The following is a 24,996-nucleotide window of genomic DNA, read 5'->3' as shown; positions in this document are numbered from 1 at the left end:
TAAGGGTTTTATTCACATATAAACAGTGCTCAATTACTATTGCAAATCTCACCTAAATGTTTGCTCACTCATTTGTGGTTTTATATTGGGATACTTTTGTCATAATTGCACAAGATAGCTTGTTTTTATTATACGTTTTTAATATATTTTTATAATGTAATAATTGCACAGTTAATCTCCAAATTAATGTAGAAACAACATAAAGACAGTATATTTTAAATAATTGTTGAATGACATCTTTTTATGAACGAAGGCCGGTATCACTGATACCAATACTGCTACGGATGTCTTCAATTATTTATTTATTTTTAATTTTAAACATTAATTATCGCCATTCAACATTACAGTTGAAAGCTATACGTTTTAAACATTTATTAAGCTAAAAAATATATAACAACTTTTAATTTAAGTGAACTACAACAATCTTCGTGTGATTTGACCGTAAGCGCAACAAGCCATGGAAAAGAGGCAGCTTTATTTGTACACACTGGGAATGAAGCACGCGGGAATGAAATCATGCTCAACCCCCGCAATTCAATGCTGAAAACTTACTTAATATTTGCATTTTTATTATAAATTTGAGTGCGTTATTTGTTGTTATTATAGAGACATCCGAGATTTATGGTACATAATCATTTATTTTTATTAGATTTTTGATACACATTTTAGCTATTTTAAAATGTTTGAAGGAGTTTTAACACTGCACCTCTTGCCAGACGGCATCCCGGTGGGGAAACACTGTGTTTAGAGAACAATTACTCCGAGTTGCACCCTGTCGTTTCAAATAATAGTAGAATTGCGAGCGCGTCGAGTATAAATGCCTCGTCCGTTAGGGGAGGAGCACGTGCAGTTAGCGTACACAAACGCAAAATTATAAACGAGGCTTAACTCAGAAAACAAAGCAGAGTACTTTCTAAGTCCCTTAAAGGAAACTACATATATTTCAATGGTCTGATGAACCGGGCAAATTCCAATTATTTCTCTCTTTAAAACAAGAAACAAAGAAAACCCTGTCCTTAACCAGTCAGCAAATCAGATTAGAGCTTGCCCGATTGTAAAGGAGACTGTTGGTGGTCTGCTTATATAAATGTAAGTGCCACTCACTCTCTGTATCTCATGGATACAGAGATCATTTCCAGCTATATTTTAATTATTACAGTGCAAGCAAGGAGGAAACATCACTTTTGAGGGTTAGTAGGTGACACTGCCGTGCTGCTCAGTGCAAATGATGATTTATAACCTTATTTCCTGCAATGCTGTTGTTCTCATCATATCATGTAACAGTTTCAGATACCTGCATGAAATAAATTAGGCTGAAAGGAAAACAGCTCGATGGGTGTCACTGCAGTAAAACACATTCAGGGCATGTTTTGAGGTCTTGTATAATGAACAGCCCGGGCCTCTTTGAAAGCCTCTTACTGAAAACACTTTAATGAGCAAACACTCACTGCAAGACAAATACACAGCTGATGAGGTCAGGCTTTAGATACCGACTTTATCAATAGGAGGTATGCTGGAAATATCTGAATTGTTTTATACAAAACGGCGGGACTTAGTATGAGTAAGCAATTATAAATGTTGTCTATATACTTGCTAAAGTACCCAGCTCGAGGGAATCCAGACGACCCAGAGGGGGGTTGACAGGTACCTTTCGATCTAAAAATATTGGGAACAATAACACTATGAGAAATCTGTTCCCTACGTAAGCTATTCTAGCGAGATAACAGCAAGCTTTCTGGGACGGAAGGAATGAGACGGCCAATATTTTTTTTCTGCTGTCATATGCAAAACAGTTCTATCTCTGTCTCTCTCTCTCTCGCCCTCCCTCCCTCCCTCCCTCCCTCCCTCCTTTTTTTCTGTCACTCCTCTCCTGTCTCGCTCCCACTCTCTCCTTCTCTTTGCTGTCCCGTAACCCAGCCTGTCTCTATGGTAACGGAGCTCTCTCCGGCAGAGAAATATTCTTTTGCAGGCTGGAAATAGGTCAGTGCTTAGACCCCGTTGGAGATTTTAAGGGAGGTGGTGTCTTCCGCACCGCAAAGCCTTCCTGTATAGCACACGAGGGCTAACTGGGCCAGGATAGCCTATAGTGTGTGTGGGTTGATGACTGGCCCATTCTAGCAAACTCATCCAGGACTGCCCATTCCATTGATATATCACTGGTTGTTTAATTGGCTATGACAGTGTGGTTTTTATTAGCTGTGCTGCTCCTAGAAAAGGCAGCACTCCCCAGTGCCCTCCTGTCTCAGTGAGTCATGCCTGCATACAGAACTTCAATAATAGAGCTCAGACAAGCCCGCTTGTTGCTACCGCAGTCGGCATGGAGATAAAAGCATACGTTCACCACTGAAAACGTGGGAGCAGTTATAAAACAGGCTTTATGGCACATACACAAAGGCATTAAAGATACACTCTGGGTAAATGTATTTTGCCATACAATAAAAAGTCAAACTTGCCAGTGACATACCACCAGTCAGGGGACCTCTCTTGCCTGAGAGAGACAGGGCCCTGCCCACAAGTGGCAACATCATACATGAGAGTTTGTATTGGGGGTTTAACGTTGCTGAGAAGCTAAGGCGGAAACAAACTGTATACAGATTATTGAAGAGCACCTACAGTATTATGCACTTTCACAAACTCTTGATTTTGTTTTTGGGGTTTACTAGAATAACTTTTCAAGCTTGAATGTTAAAAAAACAAACGTTATTTTTCACAAAATGTATATTGTTGCAGCACCTCTCTTCCTAATCTGTCTGTAATGCTCCATTCAGTTCCTGTCTCTAAGAAGCCCCTCCCTCCGAAAAGCTCAATGTGATCTGATTGGTCGGCTGGATCAGCGTGTTGTATTTGGTTAACCGATTTGCGCTTTTCGGAAATGTCACACCCCTTAACATAACCCCACTGTGTCCTGGACATGGCAAAACAAACTGCTAATGGAACTCAACCAGGCCTCACACCTCTATTTTGCATATGCCCTGGGAGGGAATTATTCCTGGAAGAAAACTCAACACTACAATCGAGGCATTTCAGGGAGTTCAGAAACAGCGCTTACTGATATAGAGAATAACTCGCTTTGGAGTGGACTTTGTGCTTTGTAACCTCAAACAGCAACATTACATACTAAAGAAAGCTGAAAAAAAGCATAATACAGTAGGTCCACTTCAGGAGGAAAACAAACAAACAATTAAATTAATCTTTATATATTGAACCTGAAGAAAACTTATTGAAACAGAAAAAATAACAACAAGTGAGTGTAATACTCTCTGCCTTGGGTTTTGTGGTAGACATTGTTGTTTAAAACTACAGATTGGCTCATAAATCTGAGGATAGAGGGAACGGACAGAGGGGTCTTGGTAGAGACAAAGTTTCACCTACCAAACTTGACTCGCATGAACACCACCCTTCTTCCAAAAAAATCCTTGCATGCAATTTTCATTGCATTAATGCATCCCATTCCTCAGAGAATCACGGACTAGAGTTTAATCCATTGGGGCAGGATGCGCAAGCATTAAATAATTAGTATTAAGCTCATTGACCTGTAGCAAATTAATGTTTCTAACTAACCTTCTCACTGACTCCCTCTCTGAGCTGTCTACTTCCTGTAGATGTTGGTAGGCAGGACCAGAATCTCGTGATCCACCAATGGCATTCAGACATCCTGTGGTTATGGGTGGTGTTCTGCGAGATGCAGGCCGCAGAGCAGAACGACTCCTCTGATCTGGACTATGAAAAAAAAAAAAAAAAATGTTTTTTAAATAAAACAAACAAAAAAATATCACTCACGGACTTCTTTATTTGTACTTTCGTGTTAAATTTCACGTTATTGCAGGAGTCAATTTGATCCCCAGTGAGAAACGGATCAAATCTGAAGAGTGCATGTTTACTCAGGGATAAATAATAATATCTTGATGTGAGGCTTTGACTAAGCCAGATGAGCATATTAAAAGCATCAGAAGAGAATTGAACAACAACAACAATAATATTTATTTAAAAATGATGTATTCTATTTTTATTATTATTATTAGAAGGCATTGTTTTTTGCCTTCATTGATGTTTGATAGGACAGACGGAGAAAGAAAACAACTGGATAGGAGAGGCAAACAAACAAATACCACAACCAAACAAAAACAAATTCTTAACAGAACATGAAGATTAAACAGCTAGTGCACATAAATGGCCCTTCTTTTTTTTCTTTTTCTTTTTTGTTTTTTTACAACAATATATTTACAAAAATAATAATAACTGAGACAAACAAGCAATTTATCAAATAAATAAATACAATAAAACTGATCTTTTAAATATTTTACATCTGTCTTTGTTCTGCTGATGTTTGTGTGTGTGTGAGGAAATCCATAGCACACGACTCAGAACAAAGTAAAGCAGCGATACTCAATCTTATTTCTCTCAGATAATTTCTCTTCCAGTCTATAGCGTCCTAATGTTAAATGTTTTACACTCACACTTTCTCTCTGTCTCCATCTGGTGTGCTGAATGTTTTACAAAGCAGGACATGTATAAAGCTTGATGAGAAAGACACTGGAAATAAACAACACCTCGGGAATTCAGGTTTGGTCTACACACATTTGCATGTGTATATATGAAAATAATGTACTAGATATATCTCCTCTATCATTAAAAAACGGAGCACATTACCAATGAGTCACCTTGTTCCCAATTAGATATTTATGTGATACTGCTTGGCAAACTACAGGGAGATGTTGTACATATGTTTCCACTGAATGGAGCCACATTAACATGGAGATTAATTGACCTATAAGACCGCTGGCAGTGAGGAGCACATATTTGACTATTTGGTAAAAAATAGCCTGAAGAGAAATTCATGCTCGATTTTAGAGATGAGTCTCCAACAGAGAGATAATTCACTGCATATTTAAGTCCTTCCTTACACTGAGTCAAGTGCAATCAGTTACATTGTAATGATCCTTTGCAGACATGAGCAGTTGGAGAGGGGTGGGACGGGGGCAAAGGCTGTTTGCAAACAAATTGCAAGTCATCATAGAAAAAAATAAATAGATATGTGATTGCAAGAGTGCACTGAGCCACAAACAAAAACAGAGTGGAATCAGGGCTTAACGTTTAGTTTGAGGAAAGTAGGAGGATTAAACAGGGCTGCCATCAAAGACCACCCCATGACACACGAGAACTCTTATCCACACACGTGCTTTGGGTGTGAGCCATCATTTAAATCAAAAGATTATTCATATCACTTTTTTTTTCAATAAAACTTAATTTATTAAATCCTTAAACAACAAATTCCATTTCAAAGACCATCTCTAAGCTGTCTGAAAAACATTCCTGAGCAATCCTACCTAAGCAATTGTTGCTGTCCGTTTTTTCAGACAAGCTTTTGTGCTTTTCCAATGGCAAGTCTATTGTGGAATTAAATGGATAGTTGTAAATGCAATTTTATGGATATTATTAGAAAATACTTTAAAACACTGATGCCAGGTCACATGATAGTACCCAGAGCGGATCCAAATACTTTTTACAAATCATTAAGTAAATAGCAAGAAGTGCTGCCATCAGTAAGAACACCTATTGATCTAAGGTAAATTAACTGCGAATGTGTTCAGTTCACTCACACTAATATTATAAATTATAAATTATTTGCCTTTATTCTGATTTGTGGGCAGTGTGGGCAGTCCACACTTTTTAATCATGTTACTGTGCAATTTAACAGTTTCTTTAATGGAAAAACAGCAGATAAAAATACTTTGCAATGTTACAATTCATTCCAGCCAATGTAAGAATACTATCTGATACGTTTATTCCCACGGGAAGCTCTGTAAAGCTTGTCTAAGTTAGCCACCTGTCAGACATATGTTAGCGTTCCAAAGTTTGGGGTCAGTAAGTAAAAAAAAAGAAGAAAAAAAAAGATACTTTTATTCAGCTAGGACACAATAAATGGATCAAAAGTGACAGTAAATACATTTATAATGTTTAATACAAGATTTCTATTTCAAATAACCAACGAGACAACACCCAGACAAAGAACATGGGAAACACTGGGATTTATATACACAAGATAACCAAGGCTGGAACAAGGATCAGGTGAAAGTGATGAGTAGCAATGGAGATAAATGAGGGTAACTATGAGGAAACAAGCTAAACACTGAAAGTAAAACACAGAAACCATAAGAACCGCAGAATGCATCCTAAAAAGCCAAACAACAAAAACACAAGGTACACAAACCCCGGGGAAACGTAACAACTGTACTTCTTTTACTGTATATACTGTCAAATAAATGCAGCTTGGTGAACAAGACTTAAAAAAAAAAAAATGTAACAGACCCTTAAACTTCTGAACGTTATTGTATCTTTTGGAACAAAACAAAACATGAACCTGGCTGGTTAATTACATTTCCTCACAGTGAAATTATCTCCATGTACTGTTGCCACTTATGTTTTTGCTATTACATAAATGCATATTAATGTATGTATTGCCAATTATATATATAGGGCCTATATATTTTTTATTATTATTACTATTTAGTAAATGCACTGCAATCATTTTATTGCATGCAATTTAATTTCTCTCTTCAGTGCTTTATGACAGATGCACGTGGTCTTTATGCTGTATCGTTACAATAATCATTGTCAAAATTTGCCATTAAATTATTATGCAAAAAGAGCAGAAGAGCAGTTCATTAAGAATTTGCTGTGATGATTGTTTAAGAAGCAATATCACTATTATCATACCTGGTGTGTTTCCCTGTCAATGTGCCCTGTGGATTGGTAGAGACAGCAGCGCTTTGAGCGAAACTGGACTCCCGAACAGCGCCTCCAAGTGGTGGCAAGGACCTTGTGGGTTTATAATACTGCAAAAGACACAATATGCAAGACAAATGTTAAATATTACACTGTTGTCTATGGGCGATTCAATGAACTGTCACCTAAACTTTTAATGAATAAAACATTTTTCAGTCCCAGTTGGATAATATATCCAGAAAGCTCCGTCATCTGCTCAACTCTTTGCCTTGATTCTTGGCTTTGACAATGAGTCAGTGGCCGGTTTCCACTGATGTTCAGATAATCCAACAGACCTCTATGGAACCTGCAGACAAATCTAATTTAAATTTCACACCTTGAAAGAATTCCTCATAAAAACCCTTTTCTGCTTCTGGCAGAATGCACACAATGATCTAAATGTCAGAGAGATACTTAATCTCCTCCACTATCCCACCTTCACTTCACAGTGTCGAGTGGAAGAGAAGAGAGAGAGAGGGAGTGTACAGGAAGAGAACTGATGGCTGATGGGGGATCAGAAAAGGGCACTAGAGTTTCACTTTCAGGACTATGTAAATCCAAGCAATGTCCCAATAGCTTCCTCTAATGGAACTGTGGGAACAATGTAGTGCAGTGGCAGTAGAGACGACCATATTGTTTCCCCCCCATCCTTTTTCTTTCCTCATTTACATTTACGCATTTAGCAGAAAGACATTGAGAATGGAGAAAAACTATAAAAAATGTGAACAAATATGTGGCCATGAAATAAAATATTATAGCCATGAATAAAAGCTTTTTATACATGTTCTACATTCTCAAGTGCATTGGCCTCATGTCTTTTGCACATTGAACTATCCCACATCCAAAGAGCGCCGCGATGCAGACTTTATACCCCAGTAGCCCTCTTTGCATCTTGTGTTCTCTGCAGGAATCCAATTCACGGCTTTGTCATTGCTAGCGCCGTTCTACTGTTTGAGCTACAGAAACACTGGAACTTGATTGTGATTGCTTAAAAATATGCTGTGTATGTGCATAATGTAGTAACTCATTATTTTCCGTTCTGCAAATTATGACCGGGAGCATCTTTACATTATGATTTGAATGCGTCGTGTAACATCCCACCCTACAGTACTTTATTCATTTGTGATATAACTCTAGCTTGGAGGAAATGTCTTGTGTCAGTGAAATATTGACACTGCCTTGACAAAGATATTACATATGCAAGTGTGATTTTTTTTTTTTTTCAAACCTGGGCTGAAGTAAGCTGACAATACATATGTGAAATGTTAAATGTAACCCACAAACAATACCCTGGGCAATTAAAAAATGTTTTCTCTTTTAAAATGAGTCATATGTTTAAAAACACTTACATGATACAACTTTATCTTTTAATTCAAAACATAAAATAGTTTACGATGACTTTAGACTTTAGCTAACATTTAGCCAGTTATGTTATGCTATGTTATGTTATGGCCATCTTTCTCTCTATGTTAATATGAATTGCATAGCTGTATGATCAAGAGACTCTTGATGACAGTGAATGTGCTATTGGAAATATTAGGTGAGTGGTAAGGAGCTATAAAGAGAGAAAAAGATGTATACAGAAGGAAAAATGGAGCCAGAGAAAGAGTAGAAATGAATCTGTGGGAGGATGTGGTGGAAGACATTCTGACTAATAACAGATTTATGTGAATTCAGAGAGAAAAATAAAAGCCAAATATTCAGAAAAGGTAAAGAATATGGTTAGCTAAAATGGTCATTCTGTAGTGCTTGAAACACGTGAAACATCAGTTCAATTTGTTTTTTCTCAAACCCAAACATTTTCTAACAAATACAAATCTTATAAATAATTTCATGCAACAGGTTTGAAAAAGCTGTCTGATTCATTCGAAGATAAATGGTAATTTCTGAATTGAAGTTCAATGCTTTATCACATAGTATTAGAAAAGCTAAAAAGTCTATCATTACTGAAGCAGTGAATTTCTTTTTCCATAGAGATGCACTTTGGCCACACTCAAAAGAATCTGTTCAGACAATCAAAAATGACGTCCGAAATCTTTTGAAAGCATCTTTCTGATCTGGAAGATTCATTTTTCAAAGCACAGCCAGCTACATTTCCAGAAAAATGCTTGTAAACAAACATGCTTGAAAAGAGGCTTAGTTGTCAAATTTATTCATATTTATAATTTTTCTATTCAGTTTAACACTAATGTTCCCGTAACACGCAGCTCTATTATTTTATGAAAGTTACTGATGAAAATTCACAAAAATTGCTCGTAATCTTGGACCATAGCAACAATCTGCTTAGTAAATGTATCCGAGGAAGAGTATGCAGTGAGCAGAACATGTGATGTTTACACATGCTGAGATGTTATTCAGAAAGGTAATGATGGGGTTTGTAATACAAAACAGCTGAAAATTGAGACTTGTAAAAAAAAAAAAAAAAAAAAACCTCTACAAAATATTTCTAAGTAGCATAGCAGAGATCACCTCAGACATCATGATGGCACATATCAAAGCTATATGAGCGAGTTCCTCACAGCATGACTGTTATACAGCTAGAGGTGAATATATGGGATGTATGGGGAATAATGAGCTCATTGGAAGTTAACACATGTCTTTGTTCACAGGTTTTCGATGCACCTGCTTTGAACATAGTTGCATTAGGCTGAATACATGCTGGTTTCTCAGAAGAACTGTTAGGAGGGGATGTTAATATAATGGATGTTTTAATTTAGCCATTATGACATACCTAGAGCTTGTGCAATCTGCATGATGTGTCCCAAGTTAGATGGTAATTGTTTTAAATGCCATGCCAGAGAGGAATATCTGGAGTAAATGTGTTACATGTGACAGGGTTTAGAGAGCTGTGAATTGCTCTATTGCTCACCCTCATGACAGCCACACATCAATGGTTTGAATGGTATATATAACATCCATAATAATCAAAATTTGTGGTATGCAGGGGCAAAGCTAACAACAAATAATTCACATTTACATGGCAAACATCAGCCTAAAATATCATTCTAGACCAGACAGGTTGTATGTTACCTGCATATTATTAATGTTTGTTTATATGCCTGTGGGTTGAACTTTCAGCAAAAGGTGCACTAGACAGAGTGGGGTGCATATGAAATATATATGAGGCACAGGTTAGGGCTGACATTGAAATGTGATGGAAACATATCTTACATTAGTAATCTTATAAGTTTGAAAGATATTGCTACCAGGGGTTTCTCTAATTCAGATATGCGTCAAATGTTTGACAAGTCACCTCATCCTATATTCACCGCAGTTCATATAATTACTGAAAGAAAAAAATGTTGTCATGAAAAAACAAACTAACATCATGTGTCAAAAGCAGGCCCGTGCTTGTCACCGGCCTAGTTTTGATTGCTTTGGCTGGCATTTGCATGTCTTCTGACAGTGTGCGATTGCTGTAACGATTAAACATCTCACTGGGTTTGAGTGACATTCAAATTACCATTGTGTTTGCCATGCAAATAGCCTGTATTGGCTTATCTGTGATGGATCGGCTAGTGGGGCGATTGAGAAAGTGACGAATATTAACCAAATCTCCCAACAGGATAAACTGTCTACATTCACTAGGACACTGGACTGGCACAGCGTTTCTGAGCTGGAAAGACAGAGAATGATGCAGTAATCACAAACCCTCAGTGATGGACTAGCATGACTACCATTATTAGTGTGGCTGTCCTCTGAGACTTACAAACCCTGAATAGCTGTGACAGAGCCTCATTACAACGAGCGGAGTGGTGTAAAGCGTCAGATGTTCTTGGTTTTACCCGCTGATGAGCAAGAGATGTGATGGGATTTGTCTTAGAAACCTCATTAAACATGTATTTTCAGTGATTGGATCACTATCAGATAGAACCTGACTACATTCAAACTCAAATTTGGAGTTTTGCGGCTTCTATTCCAGTGGTTCTCAACCTTTTTGACTTCAAGTCCCTCCTTTGTCTAAGACAATATTCGAAGGCCCTCACATCAGGGATGGATCAAGGGGGTGGCTTCTGGGGCTCCAGCTCCAAATCTTTTAGGTTTCTTAAGTGTTGACGGAAAAAATAAAGTATTCGATACATATCTATACTGAAATATTTTAAACGGTTCAATACCGCTATTCCTCAGTATTGGTACACCGATAACAGCTGTGCTTTATCTCTTTTCATCTTAAGAGTTTACAGATGTATGACATGTATATAGCAGCTGCGGAGGATGATCAGATATTTCTTTTAATTTTATTATTACAAATGTCTGTCCAATCAAATGCTGTCTAGAATGAGAATGCTCCTCCCCCTACTACAGCCTGCCAGTAGCAAATCATGGTTTATAGTGTCAAACAATTTGTTCTGCATGTTGATTGTACCTAATATGTTAACATGTATAATTAATACTAATAATAAATATAGCTGCGAGCAGCAATTATCGGGGTTCAAGCACATGAATAAAACGATTTTTGGACGACCACAGCATGAGCTGTTACATAGGTGTGCTGAGTTTGCTGAAAATATCTCATTCTATTCACGAGTTTGGTTTGGAACCACAAAAGTAGATTTTTCACAAAATCCAAAATACCCAAAATAATAAAATTTTCACAGACCGACGAGCAAATCCGGGGCATTCGTTTAGTCTGCCTTGAGCCAAGGATTCCAACGCTATAAAACACTTGAGCCTGTGCCTGACGGTTTAGGAGTTATGAGCCATTCATACTTTTGACCGCTGTAACGCCCCCGTCAGGCCGGTCGGGGCGAGCCTTGGTGACATTGTAGGCGGTGTGAGTATAACCCAAGGGAGTAATCCATCAGCCAGAAACCGAAGCTTCCCCGGGGGCCGCCATTGATTAGCAGAACATCATCTGCTGTTAGTATTCCATTGACTCCCATTCATTTTGGCGTCACTTTGACAGCGAATAACTTTACATCTGAGGCGTTTAAAGACTTCATTTGTCCATTATTTATTTCTAAAGAAACACGACAATGTATAAAAGGATACATTACATTGTATCTTACATTATGGCCCAGTAGAAGCAGTTTTTGTAAAAATAGGCTAACGATTGCGTCATAACCACTCGACTCTCTGTCGCACAGTTGAGAAATTACCGTATAGACCGGCGGAGAATCTCGCAAGCAATCGGGGGGCCGTGGAGGCATAAAGTCCGATAAAGTCAAGGGAGAAGCCCATAGAGAGTCATAAAGTTGATCCTGCTGCTAGCTCATGGACAGCTAATACTCACACTGTCCGTCTCTGCGAGATTCGGAAGGGAATGATTCAGATTTCTCTCGGCACAGCTACTAGAAAACGTACAACTGTCAGACAGGTTGCTCATGTCACATTTACGCCGTCAAGCTCAGTTTGAGCCTGCGCAGTACGCTCAGCCATCAGGAAGTGAGTGCTTCTAATTGACTTCACTTTTCTCCGTTGAAACCTATGGGGTCGCTGTGTCCATTTTATATACTGTCTTTGGTATTACCAGCCCTCAAAAGTCTTACGGTTTGGTCTGCCCGATCACTTTTAGGGGAGAATGCTGATCCTTGGAATATGTGACAATTACTTTTATTATTATTAATAAAATAATAGTTTGATTTATATAGCTCCTTTCCAGTGCTCAAGGACGCTTTAACATGTAACAAGGATAACACCAATAGGGTAGACAATGATGACACACAAAACAAACCAAAATAATCAGTAGGTTAGAATAACAGAATACAGAACTGTAAAAGAGCATTATAGAGGCAAGGCAGCATACAGCAGAATATAATCAAGCACAACGAATACAGAACACAACTCTGTATGAATGATACATTGAATGATAACATTCAAAAAATAAATGAGTTTTGAGTAATGATTAAACATTTGTGCAGGATTTAGGCTAAGCTAGCCAACTAATTGCCTAGCGATAAGCTAAGCTAGCACGTATCTTGCAAAACATAAGCCAATTTCTAAAAAAAAAGAAAGAACAAGAAATGTATGATTTCATAATCTTTAGTTAGCTTAAGCTATTATTTCTAAACCATATATGGCCATAATAACATGGTTCAGATGCAGTGCATCAGGTGATTTTCTAAGATTTTTGTAATCAGGCACTGAACAACTTGCCCATTAAAGGTTCTCTCAGGCAATGGAATTGTTTTGGGGTCTTATTTAGACTCAATGAACAGACTGAAACCATAAACCCAAAAGACTTTTAGTAATTTTCTTAAAAACAGAAAATCCTTTTGATATGTCCCCTCCAAGCTTCCTGTTTCAATTGGAAATGCGTCAACACAGAAAATGGCATTTTCAAAAAAGCAATTTTCCTAGGGTCTTTTAAAGTCTGAATGCACTAGTAGAGACACAATGGAAGGCAAGATGTAGATGCATTTCAGTTTAAGAATATCCATGTACTATTCTGATACAAAACCTAAATTGATGCCAGTCATAAAAAAGGCCAGAGGAACTTACTTTCTGGATCTGCATGCCTGGCTGAGGCCTAAGGCTGGGTTTAGGGGCCAGACTGGAAGAGTTGAGGTTGTAGTTTTTCTGGCTACGAGTCTCTTTCAAGTGTGCCTGGAGTTTTTCTCTCCTTCTCCTGTAGGGGGCAGCATAATTAGAGAACAATACAAAACATGGGGTATTCATTTACACAAAAACACATGAACTGACTCATTCGCATGCAAACACATCACCCATCATCTTTAAGAATATTCTCTGACAGTCAAGACAGCCCACAGTTATTTTCATAGGAGATAAAATAATTACTGGTGCACTTAAATGTCACTACATCATTGTTTGATTTTTCTTCTGTCAGTTCGCTCACTCGTATCATGCGTTTTATTGAAATTGCTGGGCTGTTCCGCACACACCCCTTCTTGCTTCAGGAGCTCCGACTTACAGTCAGTTGCTTGACTCAACTCATGGGTGAAATATGGATATATACTCAACCGCATGGAACAGATCAATCAAAGTTTCAGTCTAATGTGACTATTATTACCCACATTCCCTATTTATGCCTACAAAAGGCAGTATTTTAAAGCATTGTAGACACTATCTCAAGGCTGCTCTAAAGGTAGGAGTTTTAATTACCGTATTTTCCGGACTATAAGTCACACTTTTTGGCTGTGTAGTTTGGCTGGTCCTGCGACTTATATATCAAAATGAATTCAAACTGACTGAGATGAACCAAGAGAAAACATTACCGCCTACATCTGCGAGAGGGCGCTCTAGTTGGCGGAGTTGTTCAGAAGCAACACCGAGGAAGAACTCAGTGTTGTGGAATGAGATTGCGGGAGCTTGGTGAACTTGCTTACCGGTAATTTGTTGGATTCGCTGGCTTATGCTAATTTAGCCTATTCAGCCTCCCAGGTATATGTTCTTTATGCTATTGTGTAGCTGAATAACTGTTAATGTGTTACGTTAACATACCGGTCACCTATTCAGCCTGTTGTTCTGTGTGCATTTGTGTAGTTGAATAACTTGCCTTCCAGATTAAATGTCTGTTCTTGGTCTTGGATTTTGAGAAATAAATTTATAAATAAATGCGATTTATAGTCCAGTGCGACTTATATATGTTTTTTTTTCCTCTTCATGGCGCATTTTTTGACTGATGCGATTTATACTTCGGTGCGACTTATATACGGTAACATACGTTATTCTGTTTCCTATGATATCAAAATTTGGCCAAATTCTAAGGCAGCATCACATGCAACTTTTGCAGCAGTAGTTCTCAATCTTTTTGACTCCAATGCCGCCCATTGTCCACAATAATATCTGAAGCCCCCCTAGCCCAAGCTTTTTAGCCCCCTAGCTCATTTAAAAAAAATAACAACTTATGTTAAAACATTTTAAAGCTTGGAATACCTAGTAAAATGTCTTGACACCACACTTTAAAAACTTCGGCGTCCTCATATATGCAGTTTTTCCAAGACATTATATATATATATTTTATAAATCAATAAATCAATTTTTTTTTTATTCATGAGTTTATTTTATTCAATAAAAATGAAATGCAATTAAATAGTATAATTAGAATATTGCACAATATGCCTAAAGCAACAGCAATATACTGTTGAATTCAAGTGCAAATTGTTTTGTTTTTTTGTTCTATGATGGTTAGTAAGTTTTCTTAGAAGATAGCTGCCTATATAGCACCAGCACATTCAAAGCAGGCCGAAGCATGCCATAGGCCAAAAATGTTTTAATTCATCCCTGTTGAAAAGGTGGCCAGTAGAGCTGTGGGTGCTTTTATGAGAAAGTAATTATGTCCCCAACTCCAGTCATTATGTTTCTGGGTTCCATAGCAGTCGCTCTTTACTCTAGCTGGTTATATTGTGCCCTTCTTTCAAATGATATGCTCTGGGGAACAGATCAAGCTTTGATTAATTCTGAGGTCCACTCACTTGTTCCGACAGTAGAGTGCCATGCAGAGGGTGCCTAGAAAGCTGATCCCCATGGCAATACATGTGATAGACATCACTTGTCTTTTGTACACCTCCTTGCTCTCTGTTGGGACGAAACAAACAAGGGCAAGAAAACAAGAAAAGACATGAGAAAAACATTCGCTGTTATACAAAAAGCAAAATCCTATAGCACATATGCAGATGCATGGGGAAACACTGTCAATGATTGCAGCACATTAAGAAATATTTTTTGCTGCAATTGAGGTGGGCCAGAAATAAGAGAATAAAACATGGCTGGTTGCTCTAGTGGGAGCTTCGTTTTACAAAATGCTAGTTTGCAATGTAACTGGTAGGAAGTCGTGCAACTGAATCATTGAAAAGTGGCGAGTAATAGACGCAGTTATTTATTTTATTTGTGGGAATGGATTGCAGAGAGGACAAGTGTTAAAATCTAAATGGACACTATTAAGTGTGAAAAATATCAGCTGTCATTTCTCATATGAAAGAGTAAATCACGCTTGTCTTCACAACTGTTAATAGGCAATCAATCAGATTATACTCAGACACAACACTCTACAAGAGCTGCCACTAACTTCACATTGTAATGAATGTGTCGACTACATGAGTGTGAGTGTGACTAGAATTAAAACAATCATATGAGCTTTCCAAGGTCAGACTCAAAGAAATGGTAACCTCACAGTTAAAATTAAAGTCACCATAAATTCAAAATGGACAATTCTTATTTTTTATGGAATATTTAAGATATTATAAACGATTTATGCGTTAATATCTTTCTTTTAAATTCATGTTCCCTCATAATCTTTAATCAAAATAACTTTACTCCGTCTTGCGGCAACATCTCATCTCTTCTCAGAAGATGTGTTCACTGGCGTGAGGACAACCTGTCACTCACATGAGATTACAGAAATAGCAGAAAGATCCAATCCATGCCAGACAGACAAAATCAAGTCAACATTTTTTTTTCTTGTTTGAGAAGCCGTTTCACTGAGATATACATCACAATATAAGGAAGAAAAGATCGTAACCTATTGGTATTTCATACCAACTTTACCAGGGTAAAGTCATCATGGCTACCCAAAGTAATATTATACTCCCTTAAGGCAAGTCAGTTTACTTCATAGCCAACTTGGTAACGTCCTCTGATAGTTATTTCATATAAGAAATAGGCGTACCAATACACCTTGACACTAAAACAAACTATTAATCAAGATTGTTTCAATGATGAATAATTTCAAGTCAGTAATAAAATCTGACAAAAATGTCATTGAAATTTGGTTATTTTGCTCAAATCTTGGTAGCACCCACCCTTTATTTTCAAGGTAATCATTTTATGCACTTTTGTTATTTTTATAAGTTTGTTTTAAAATATTTCTATTATGCCCTTTTGTTATTTTTATAAGTTTGTTTTTTAATATTCAGCTTTATTTTTTAAACTTTCAGTTTTAGTAATTTTTGTATTTCAACTTCAACATTTCAGTTAGTTTTAAAGGTTTTTAAGTAATTTTTTTCATTTAATATTTATATTCTATTTTATTTCAGCTATATTTCAATTAACTACCACAATTTATAATAGTTTTAGTTTTCAAAAAAAACACTGCTGTAAGGTGGGACTTCCACTTCCCAAACCCCTATCGATTTTACTCATTCATATTTCTATGGGTGGTCCTTCACCTCCCCCTTAAACTGTCTCAAGATATAAAAAGAAAAACTCCAAAGGTTCAGAGGTTCATATAAGTCCATTAACTTGCAGAAAAGATCAATAAATGAGTGTGTCATGATTGAAGCCAATCACGCATTATTCAGTTTTCTTTCCTGCTTTCATTATTAATTCATCGTCATGCTTTACAAATTGACTTATTCCCGTGCCATTATGTCCACCGTCACAAAATTAAAGTGACTGGAAACCATGGGATGAAGTATAAAAAAGGGAAGAGGAAAGATAAGAGGAGGTGGGATGTATTAGCACATCTCTATATTTTGTGCACTCTCCTACACATTACCTCATCCTCTTCCACATATCATTGATCCTCTTAAAGAAAAGAGAGTGATGGGCAGTGAAAGTGGGGTGTTATGTTAATTCATGCCCATATACTTTTACACATATCATCAATCCTTTTGACATTTCTAAGTTAAAAACATGTCTCTATACAACGAAAAACTTAATAGTATGTTGTTAGTAGTTGTTATTTTATTTCAAATACGGTAAGCAGTGCAGGGGTATGAGAAGCCCCACCGTGGATAATCATACACGTGCTTCTCATTAAGGCACCCACATAGAACTATAACCAAGAGTACAAAACTTGCTTCCAACTAATATCACCCACTGCACTCAGCATACTTAACTGTGAAATTGAAGAACTACTCAAAGTTTGTGCCACATTTTGTATAAATCTTTATGGAACATGGGAATGGAGTATGAATCACATAAACTGAAATGGTCCATTTCCTTGTTCCATTCATATTTATCTGACATGTTTTATTAAGCTTTTTTTTACTCATTATATTTTTTTTTATCCAAAATATGAATAATATGTCATTATTATTCAATTTGATGGAATTTTACTGTACAATTCATAAATCTTAAAAACAGGCAGATATTTTTTTTGAGTGAACAAGTTGAAACACACACACACACACACACACACACACACACACACACGCACACGCACACGCACACACACACACACACACACACACACACACACACACACACACACACACACACACACACACACACACACACACACACACACACACACACATTTCTTGAGCACCAAATCAACATAGAATGAGGATCATGTGACACTGAAGATTGCTGAAAATTTGCTTTGCCATCACAGGAATAAATTACATTTGAAAATCTATTAAAATAGAAAACAGTTATATTGTAATGATACTTCTGTCATGTATATATTCTGTCTGTTTTCTTATCATGGAATTTGAGTTTGTTTTCATCAGTCTCATGTGTCTGTGTTTGATTTTCCCGACACTCTTTAGTTACCATGGTTACCGATATGATTAGTTTATTTTAGTTCAGCTGTGAATCATTAAAAAAACTTGTTTGTACCACTACTTAATTAAGTTCCTTTGGTTTCTCAGTTCATTGTCTGTTGTTGTTTGTGTTGGACACACTGCATGATTTATTATTCTGTGCGGATTACATCATTAAATTACTTAGTTTCTGGAACTTTGATCTCTTTTTCACCCTTTGAAACTTTCTAAAAGTGACAACTTCACAATACAGTTTTTTTTTTTTTTTACTGTATGTTTGATCAAATAAATACAGCTTTGTTGAGCAGAGACGTATTTAAAATCTTTCTGATAAATGTATGCATGTGATGTATATTATACAGTGCATTATAAATGCACAATTTACCCAAAACGCTACCAGAGACACCCCTAAAGAAATAAAGAAATAAGTCTCTTTATGAGTTATTTTTTCAAACAATTCAGATTTCCCTCCATTATCAGTCGGATCTATTAGATTAGGAAGTCTCACTCTAGTTTGATTAGGAAGTCTCACCCTTGAGTGACAGCAATGTACTGTAACAGCAACTGTTTGCTGGTATTCTATTTATCTTTACATATCACTACATAAAGCAAACTCTATAATCGGAGCGTGTGTAAGGCTAGGCAAGGCTTAGCCTTCCCCTGGCCACGGACTTGAGACTACCCTGGAATATTCTCATTCAAACCACTGACTGCTGCTGCTTCTGATTGCTTTTAGAGGTAAAAGCTGCCCATAACTGCTGGTCCAGGATCAGTTTTCTCCGAAAGAATAAAACTGGCGAAACAGATTTGTTTTTTTTGCGATCTTGAGAGCGTCAAATGTATCTATTTACGATGTGTTTTTGCAGCATTGTGCAATACAGCCAATCAAAACATATTTGATGATTTTTTGAAGGCAATGGCCAATCAGACGTATTTAAGAATCCGCTCACATCGCAAAACGCTGGGGTTTTTGTCCAGTGCCGAGTATAACAAAGAAAGTGTAGACATTATGTAGGATTACACAGAGAAGAGATTCACAGTGCAGTCAGCTTCATTGATTATAGTCGTTTCCTGCATTAGGTAAGGCAAAGGTTATTTATTATTCGAATTGGTTGCCGTGCCAAATAATGCATACAATATGACTGCTTTTCTTTTAAAATTATAGTGGTTTGTAAATGTAGACGCTTTAATAACAAATACTTTTTCAGGGGGGAAATGTATGCTGGAATGTGTAGTTTGTTGCTAGGTGACACGTAACTTCGACCCATTTCATGACATTCTATTTAAATGTGTTTTTAAAGTGGAAGCGCATCTCCTTAGCCTCACCCTGGAGTTGGTCCTATGGCCAACTCATCTATTTTTTGGTTTTCTGACCTGGCAAGCCTGAGAGTAAACAGAAGTATGTTTTTTTTTCTTTCAGAAGTTACAGTTGTAAGTTAAGCATGTTTGAATGTAAGTGTGTCCTAAGTTTGCCCTTTTTTAGAGGGCCCAGTGCTGTGCCCTGGCTGGCAGAGGTGCCATGACCTAGCCATGCCCAACTGATAACCATGGTTGATTGAGAGACCTGGCATTTCAGTGGCGCAGGCATCTCAAAGATACATCAAAGGGTTCATACCCTCACATGCACACACAACTTGAACATTTATAATCAACCTGGAATAACTGTGTTTCACTTAAGATTGCCATAACCTTCACAGAGAATACAGGATTTCATTTTTTTTCTCAGATAAAAACAAACAAAAAAACATCCACTGTCAACGGGTTCACAATAAGAAAAACCCAGAGGAGAATTCACTAAATATTTGAGTCTTTTAAGTGCGAAACCTTGTGTCTTATTTGCAAAATACACACAGTCCAGCATAGAATGTATTTCTGTAAATGAATTATTCTTCAGAGCAAACATGCATCCTTTCTATACAAATTAGGCTTATTATAAAATACGCACTAGAGTATTTGCCTTAACATCTTACTATAAACTTTGCAGATATTATTTATAAACTTGTAATCATGGCAGCATTAATTCATCAAATTCTGGAGAAGATCACTATAACCAGGCATATATTCAGACATGCGGTGGTCAAACATCATGCTGTACAATCCTGAGGCATCCTCCAAAATATAGAAAATTGTGAATTGCACAGTGCAAACAACAGCTAGCACTAATTTATAAGGCTTCTTTGAGTCGTTGCCTGATTTGAATAATTCCTTTAGTGAAAAAGGTCTGAAAACATTTCAGACAGCACAGGCAAACCATTTCTATTCGCTATTCTTAGTGAATTCCCCCTTAGAATTGACCCAGAAACAGTAAATATGTAGACCATACATCTGTATACATAACATGACTGAATTGCCAAATGCTTTCTTAATTTAACATACAGGGCCCTATCTTGCACCCAGCGCAATTGACTTTGAACACCGACGCATGTATCATTCCTATTTTGCACCCGCGCACACCGGACTTTTCCCTCCACAGACGCACGTCGGTAAATTAGGGAATGAACTTGCGCTCGCGGGGGCGGTTCAGCGCAAAGAGGAGGCGTGTTCCGGCGCAAAACTCCCCTGGTGCTATTTTCCAGTTTTAGAAAGCAATTGCGCCACTGACCAGGAAAAAAACAGTCTAAAGACAGTGGCGCGTTGCGCGTTAGTGATATGGTACTATTTTAAGGGCGCATGCTTGGCCATAATGTAGCGTGTTAACGCGCATCCACTTTGATTCTCTAATAATTATAAACAGACGCAGCAGTTTTCATTTTTGCAAATCATACATTATTACAAGGAAAAATATTAACACACGAGGGAAATCATTGTTGTGCCCGTGAAGATGTGAAAAAGATCTATCTAGATAAAAAAATAAAAAAATCTAGATTAGGCTACACATTTACCCAAATTATACGCCTGTTTAACCGAAGCTAATTTGGGTGGGTTTCTCCCATCATCCCCATTGTCACTTCTCTGTGTTTTACGGCCCTGACGAGAACGTCAGCCTCCTCGGCTGTGAACTCCTCCTGGCGTGCGCTGGCAAATCCACCGTTATAATAGCGATCCGCCATGGAACAAGCGCATCTGCTCTTAAAGGGAATGTGAGAGGACGCTCTGATTGGTTTATTTCACGTTACGCCCAGACCACACCTATGAATAATGAAGCTACTTCAGACCAACCCCTTTTAGATTTGCGCCAGGCGCAAGAGTCGTTTTTCCCGCCGGGAAAATAGCAACAGCGCCGGGAACCGCCCACAAAGTTACTTGCGCTTTGACACTTGCGTTTCAGATCGTTAAAATAAAGCCCACAGAGTCTAAAACCTCAAACTGTCAGTTAATTTTTTTTTAACTTAAAACTTAAGCAAATACTGGTCAGAATGATTTGTATAATTTTAAAATTTATTATTTTTTCTGCAACTATGTGCATGGCTTGGAAAAATCAGTACTACTAACTACTAAAAACAAGGCCAGCAGAAAATCCTTGATGTTGAGCCCAGCAATTATATGTTGATTTTTGTATATTCATAAATTCAGGTCTGTTTCCAGGTCTGTAGCAATCATTTTAACAATTCAAAATTACAAATCAAGGAATTTCCATTATAATGGAATACTAATACAAATTTTTTTTTTAATTGTCCCAGGATCCCCATTTTATTCTATACATTTACCTTTGTCCTCTCTATGTGCCCCTCACTAACAGGAAAGCCAAGCACAGTATGTGGTCTTAAAAAGGATTGGAGGAATCACTCTACACTCTTTCATCAATGTAGTCCGCTCTTTCCCGTTGCTGCTAAGAGGAAGTGAAACTGTCTTTACATGTATCATTTTGAGCTCTGAGTGTGCACATGGAAACTATCAAACCATCACAAAAAGGCTTAAACAAGCTGTCATGCTGAGTCCTGCAGCTGTGTGAGATAAAGCAATGTACGTCTCAGCCTTCACAATCTTCTTTTTAAGATGGCAGGATCAAAACACTTAGGTCCTAACTCAAATGACACACTTCATGTGGTCTTGTGGCTTACATTTGTGCATATTCATGACGTCTAAGACTGGAGTGCCCCCCTTTTCATCCAATGACTCAGAATTCGACAGACAGACAATCAGTAGCATAGATAGATAGATAGATAGATAGATAGATAGATAGATAGATAGATAGATAGATAGATAGATAGATAGATAGATATACACAATCAGTTTGATTTTTCTAAATATGTTATTTTGTGTTCTGCAAAAGAAAAACAGTCATACAGGTTTGAAACTATTAAAAAATTATAATTTTTTTGGGTAAAATGAAATGAATTTCAACCTGAGCCGTTGAGGGAAGGCCACGCAAGCAACAATAAGCATCCAAATAGAGGCAAAAGCATAACGGTCACAGTCAAAAAATTAACCACCGCATATCCTAATCGAGAAGGAGGCTGGGACTAACAATATCAAGGAGCAACACTGTTCATGCAAAGCTGCAGGTCTCTATTCACTTCTGTAAACGTTATTACAAAGCAATTGGACTACGCGAGTATAAAGTTGTATTTATTAGCAGCGTGTGCTAGCGTATCAACAATTAGGGTAGAGAACCGAAATCATAACCTAAAACAGCATAACACTGTCTAACTAGTATAACTTCACAGTAAGGTTAAAAGCTAAATGTATCAAAAGTTTGCTTGTTGATCCTTGAGGGGTTTCGGTGAGGACGTCCACACGGTTTAATCCAAAAACGACACTTGTCAGGATTTGACTGCAGTTTTGGGAAGGGAAAAAACGGACTCCAACCTCTCTGGGAAACGCGTATCTGTGTTACAAATGCCCCAGGCACAACGTTTAACCATATTTTTGATAAAACTACGACGTTAATAGCCTGCCGAGACAAAACATATGAGACGCCGGGGTTAAAGTCAATGGAGCGCTGTGAAAAAGTGTCGGACCTCTGTGGGAGCTCGTTCTTGGCTGTGCTGTGATTGGCCAATCTACATTCTAGGGTGTGGCTTAGCCAAAGGCGAATTGCAGCTCCTATCTCTTTGAATGGGAAAACATCGAATCCTCCAATGCTTTTCACCAAGCTTACGAATAAATTTCATATTTGAAATCTTAAGTCTTTGGTTAAGCTCTTCGAAAGTACCAGTTCAGCAATTAATCTGATGACATCACAACCTGATGACCAACTTTTATACGAGTGTGCTGACAGAAGTGAGTGCATTTTTCTTGTAGAGTTTGGTTGGACGAAAAGAAAAAAAGGAAAAACAATCGAAATCCAGATATCAAAGTGAGTGAAGAGCCGACCACTCTCAATCAGGAACCTTTTGGAAGAGGCGTGCTATAGGCCTCAACAATGGAAATTGGAAATTGGAAATCAACGTGAACAAAATCCATCTGCCTGTTACCCTCACTCACTCATTGATCTACAGCTCTGGGAATCTTCCAAGCTCTATAATCAAAATACTGATAGGCATTTCTCGCTCTAAGGCACGAGATGATGTCACATTAAAGTCATATGACACTTAATATGGGCTAATAGAGAATCTGAAGAAATTATTTTAGGTTATGTGATGCAAAGCAGATAATTGTGTATTTGGGCAAAAAAATACATATTAAATATTGCATATTATTTTACAGAACTCAACTTTTAGCCTACATGTGTGAGGTCAAATGTATACAATTTTTATTAAACACAAATATGTGGTCTGTTAGACTGTTACCTCAGAAACTGTGCCAACAAAATGAATTCACTCTCACTGTCTCCTGTCACTGTCCTTTCAACATTTCAATGCCGTTTCCAAGGAGACCAAAGAGCATTCGAATTCTGCAGTGGAATGCAGGTGAGTGATTGGAGGAGAGGAGAGATTAGTTTGAGAGCAAATGAAAGGCAGTTAGTTGACACCTACTGTATGATCTCAACAGTGTGCATTTATAATTTGCTCTCTGTTACTAATCTCTGACCACACACACTAGACTAAGTGCACAGTGGTTATTTGATTCTAAACTAGTTTAATCGCATGTCTCTGCACCATATGCTTTGATAGATAGTTGAAATAACTTTAAGATCTGGCAAATTCTCGTCCTGTCAAACGTGAATTAAGCAGTCTTATGCTTCAAATATTACATCTCCTCAAATGTGAAACGCATTTGTGATGACTCTGGGGGTATCTTTATAGAAGCTGTTTGTTGTGAGGAGTCAAGAAGGGAAAACAACATTTTGGCCCACATACAGTGCACATTCAAAAGAGATAACAGGAACGTTCACATTCAAACGCATGCAATAAAAAAGAGAAGCACGACTGCACAAAGCAGATACACAGTCACCTCGGCTCATATAAACTCTCTAAGCATGATTCATCGCTGTGCCAATAAGAAAGTGCTTTCTTTTTCTTACCCATGAACTCAATGCCCAAGTGATCCACTGCTCCAGCGAAGATAGAAGAGGGCAGCGGTGAAGGAGGAGGAAGGGAGAAAAAAGAGGAGAGAGAAAAAGTAGATGTAAGAAATATTCATTGTTTGCATTCTATTCTCGCAAATACAGTTATAGTGGGTTACTATTTACGAAAGAGCCTTGCGATAGTGTACAACTTGTCTTATGTTTATCCCATGTGAAGAAACACTGTGGCTGAAATGTTACGCAAGTTTTCCATTCAAGATCCACAGATAAAACATTACCATGAACTGCTTTCATCTCTACTTGTGGATCAATATCTGCAGTTCATTCACAATCTCTTGATATTCATGAAGCATTTCTTTGCTTTGGATCAGAATGAGGACCAGCAGGTACACCAGCACTGGAAAAATAAAGTTACCTAATTTATTCATTTATATATATATATATATATTCTTGCCCTGTTATCATAAATTATTATAAATATACCAATTTAAGTGT

At 37.5% G+C, this 24,996-nt stretch overlaps 1 protein-coding gene across 6 annotated transcripts in view; it reads right to left on the bottom strand.

Annotated features, from left to right (window-relative positions):
• The window catches only part of nrg3a (neuregulin 3a), a 303,942-nt gene that overhangs the window by 5,596 nt on the left and 273,350 nt on the right, over positions 1-24,996 (bottom strand). For 4 of the 6 annotated variants that reach the window (XM_079636193.1, XM_079636195.1, XM_079636194.1 and 1 more), the window contains 5 exons: positions 24,499-24,525; positions 15,141-15,243; positions 13,207-13,333; positions 6,718-6,836; positions 3,562-3,720 (listed from right to left, as the gene is read on the bottom strand). In XM_079636193.1, coding sequence (XP_079492319.1) covers positions 3,562-3,720; positions 6,718-6,836; positions 13,207-13,333; positions 15,141-15,243; positions 24,499-24,525 — 535 coding nt within the window. The remainder of the gene's footprint in view (positions 1-3,561; positions 3,721-6,717; positions 6,837-13,206; positions 13,334-15,140; positions 15,244-24,498; positions 24,526-24,996) is intronic. The other 2 variants (XM_079636196.1, XM_079636197.1) reach the window with 1 other exon arrangement.

Source organism: Phoxinus phoxinus (assembly GCF_949152265.1).
Source record: "Phoxinus phoxinus genome assembly, chromosome: 14".
Taxonomy (NCBI): Eukaryota; Metazoa; Chordata; class Actinopteri; order Cypriniformes; family Leuciscidae; genus Phoxinus; species Phoxinus phoxinus.
The sequence above is the reverse complement of the archived record's forward strand: the minus strand, read 5'-3'. Positions and strand labels throughout refer to the sequence as shown.